The 3644-nt window shown below is 32.2% G+C and overlaps 1 protein-coding gene across 1 annotated transcript; it reads right to left on the minus strand.

The window, feature by feature from the left end:
• Positions 1–2878: 2878 nt before the first annotated feature.
• Positions 2879–3293, minus strand: HELRODRAFT_83983 (hypothetical protein; the record flags this gene model as incomplete). Its single annotated transcript, XM_009023797.1, has 2 exons — positions 2879–3037; positions 3168–3293. 2 exons carry the CDS (start codon positions 3291–3293, stop codon positions 2879–2881), a joined length of 285 nt encoding a protein of 94 aa, XP_009022045.1.
• Between the last annotated feature and the right edge of the window lie 351 nt (positions 3294–3644).

The raw sequence follows: 3644 nt of genomic DNA on the forward strand, positions 1-3644 counted from the left end.
ATAATAATAATAATAATGATAATAATGATAATAATAATAATGATAATAATAATAACGACGATGATGACGATGATACAGACGATGAAAAAAATATCGAAAATTATTAATATAAAAGTGTCTCTTTCTTTCTCGTGCCTTATCCTTTCAGGACATTGGCGACCAACGACCTCCACAAAAACTCGATCTTTAAGACTTTGTAGTAGTTGAAATGTGGTGATATTCAACAAGTGACACAAGGACTTTACGAATGTTATACGTTGTTGTTGACCGCGATTTCTTTTCCCTGCAATCTTTCCAGTAGTTGTTAGATTTTCCATTCTGTCTTTCCGCATGATTTGACCAAAAAGCTTTAACTGCCCCCGTCGGATTATCTGTAGAAATTTCCTCATTTCATAACCGGACTGTTTTAATGCATCTTCATTCGAAGTATGAGAGGTCCAACTAATTTTCCATCACACTCAAAATCCACATCTCAGAAGCGTTAATCTTTTTTTCCATTTCTTTAGAAATTGTCCAGGACTTATATAAAAGTATATATATTATATTAAAATATAATGATAATAATGATAATATCCACCATAACAACAATCAATAATTACGCTACAAAAAAAATCCACCCCAAAAGGTAAACCCTCACCCCACCTTTTCCTTTTAAAAACAGAGCCAAAAAAAAATGTAATGACATCCAAAACGTTAAAGAACGCGAAGAGTTATTTATAGAACAAGCCGAATTCGAGCGCGCCAATTTGGGCAATTTCCGCGCGCTTTATCCGGTTTTAGCGCCTCAAAAAATTGAATATTATCAGAGATTTTTTAGCGCTTTACCGATGGTCTTTAAAGATACTAAAGCTAGTAGGATTAAAGCCGAAAACGCCAGGTTTGTTTGTTTACGTGTTACTATTATTTAGTTATTAATTATTATTAATATTATCATCATCATCAGACAGTTTAGAGAGAATCTCATGAGCAAATCTAGCAGGATACTGAGAGGTGAAAGTCCAAAGACGAGCCATGCAGACGTTAGCTTTTGTGGGGTCCATAATAAAAATAATAATAAAATAAATATTCAAAATTGTTATTATTATTTTTAATCACCATCGCTATCAGAACTTCGGCCACAACACACACCAAACGAATGTCGTCCATCTGCAGCCGATCAATACACGTCTACCCCTTCCCATATCAGACGCCGAGGAACAGAAAAGGTTAATAAAAATAAAAATAATAATTATTAAAATTATAATGAATATTAATAATTAACAATATTTATTATTATCATCATCGTCGCCATCATCACAGGCTTCACGAACTTTCTAGAAGGCAGACTCAGATGAGAATGTATGGGGTCCTATCGGCCATAGATAATTTTTTCACCATCATGCAGTTCGACAAGCCAAACAATACTGACATACTTGCGGTATTTTTAATTATAATTTTGTATCGTAATTATAATTATTCTTATAATCATTGTTATTTTAAATATTTTTTTAGTATTGCTATTATTATTACTACTATTAAAATTATCAGTATTATCAATCTTAATCGTACACATAATCATCGTCTTCAGCATGTACAACAACAACAGCCACAACAGCCGCTACAACAGCCACATCACCACAACTACAATAATCAAGCCGGCCACCGCAACTACATTCAGCACCACCTTCGACGACAGCATTACACCAAAGAACTGCAAAAATTTCCTAAACCACGCCAAAAACTTCCGAACGCCACGACAACCGCCACTGCTAGTACTACTACTACAGGCGACTTTGACCTCAAAAACAACCTTGACCTAGAGGCTGTATTTGACCTGAATAACACATTTGACCTGAATAACACATTTGACCTGAATAACACATTTGACCTAGACAATGACAACACTGGCCTAGACAGTAAGGCCTTTGATGCCAATAGTGACGCATTCGATCAGGATAATGACAACCTTGACTTTTACAATAAAAACCTTGACATGGATGATAATAATAATATTATTTCAGACGACTATAAATGTGACCTAGATAACGATGACCTAGATAACGATGACCTAGATAACGATGACCTAGATAACGATGACCTTGAAGACAACTACCTTGAAAATACCAAGGTCGAAGACTTTAGCGAGCACTTCAAGGCTGTTGATGATAACATAGACAAATTTTTTAGCCATTTGGCTAATGACGATAACCATGATGTTGCAGTAGACAATAATGAATGCCTTGATGATGATGATGGTGGTGATGACCACGAAGAAGACGACGAATATGCCGATGATGATGAAGTCGTCGAAGGTAATAGTAATGATTTCTGTGGCTGTGATGATGACGACGACGACGATGGTGGTAGAAATGAAACTAACAACCACATCACCCTCAAAGAACTTTTCAATTTGTACGAGTACGATGACGATGATGATGGTGGTTATAATTTTGACGAAGATAACGATAGCAAGAATAACAACAACAATAATGACGACGACGACGATGATGGAGATTGCAACATCAAAATGATGACCAATGCAAGCTACATTAAAATGACTTTATCAAAGTTCTAACATTAATAATATTATTAATTATATTATTAATAATATTATTAATAATATTATTAATAATATTATTAATTATATTATTAATAATATTATTAATTATATTATTAATAATAATATTAATTATATTAATATTTTGTTAAAAAGTCATAGCAAACAAGTATAGTAGACATTTATTCATTTTTTTTATTTTTTCATACAAAAAAGTATAAAAAAATAAAAAAGACCGTGAGTGAGTAATGAGTGACTGAATGAATGAGTGAATAAATGAATAAACACACAAATAAATTAATGAACACGGCATAAAAATACCGAATGAAAAATTATCCCATTTTAATCCCATCTTGAAGTTCTGATGGTTTTTTCGAGCTCTCCTTTCTCGTTAAGGGCCATATAGGTGTCCAACTTATGCTGCCCTGTGGCCCTCCAGTATATGATGTACCCCAAACACGAGGAAAATGCTAGTACCCCGGCAGCCATAACTAATTTGTTCTGATTTTGGTTGAGGGATATTAATACTGATTTATAAATATTTTTAATTAAAATAAAAATGTTAAATTTTGAAATAAAATAAGTCTTATTAGAAAAAAAATTTATTTAAATAGAAATTATAACTAGTAACCGGTTTGACAAATAACTCGAAATTTAAAGCCCTAAATAAACTGGTCGACGTCGGCTGGGGCAGTGATGGTTTGGCTTTGGCACCAGACTTTACGTTTACAGCATGTGTTGGTTGTTCTCCGGACATTTTATTATTCAGTCAAATTTTGATCTTGAAATTGAAAATTCGTAAATTTTCGATTAAGAAATTGAACTATTTTAAAATTTTAAACTTTAATTTAAAAGTTTTTAAATTTAATTAAATTTATTAATTATTAATTAAAATAAAATTATTTAATTAAACAAAACTACTGGAGAAACAAGTCTTTTCTTTTTAAATGGCGGATTACTCTAATTACGGCTTATATAATAAATATTATCTAAATTCAACTTAGAAATATAATTTTTGTAAACTCCGGATCACTAATCTGACATTTTTCACTCAAATTAACTTCGAAAGCAACAAGCAATGTCAAGAACACACGCATTTCTGTTTACA

Source organism: Helobdella robusta (genome assembly GCF_000326865.2).
Source record: "Helobdella robusta unplaced genomic scaffold HELROscaffold_38, whole genome shotgun sequence".
In the NCBI taxonomy this organism is placed as follows: domain Eukaryota; kingdom Metazoa; phylum Annelida; class Clitellata; order Rhynchobdellida; family Glossiphoniidae; genus Helobdella; species Helobdella robusta.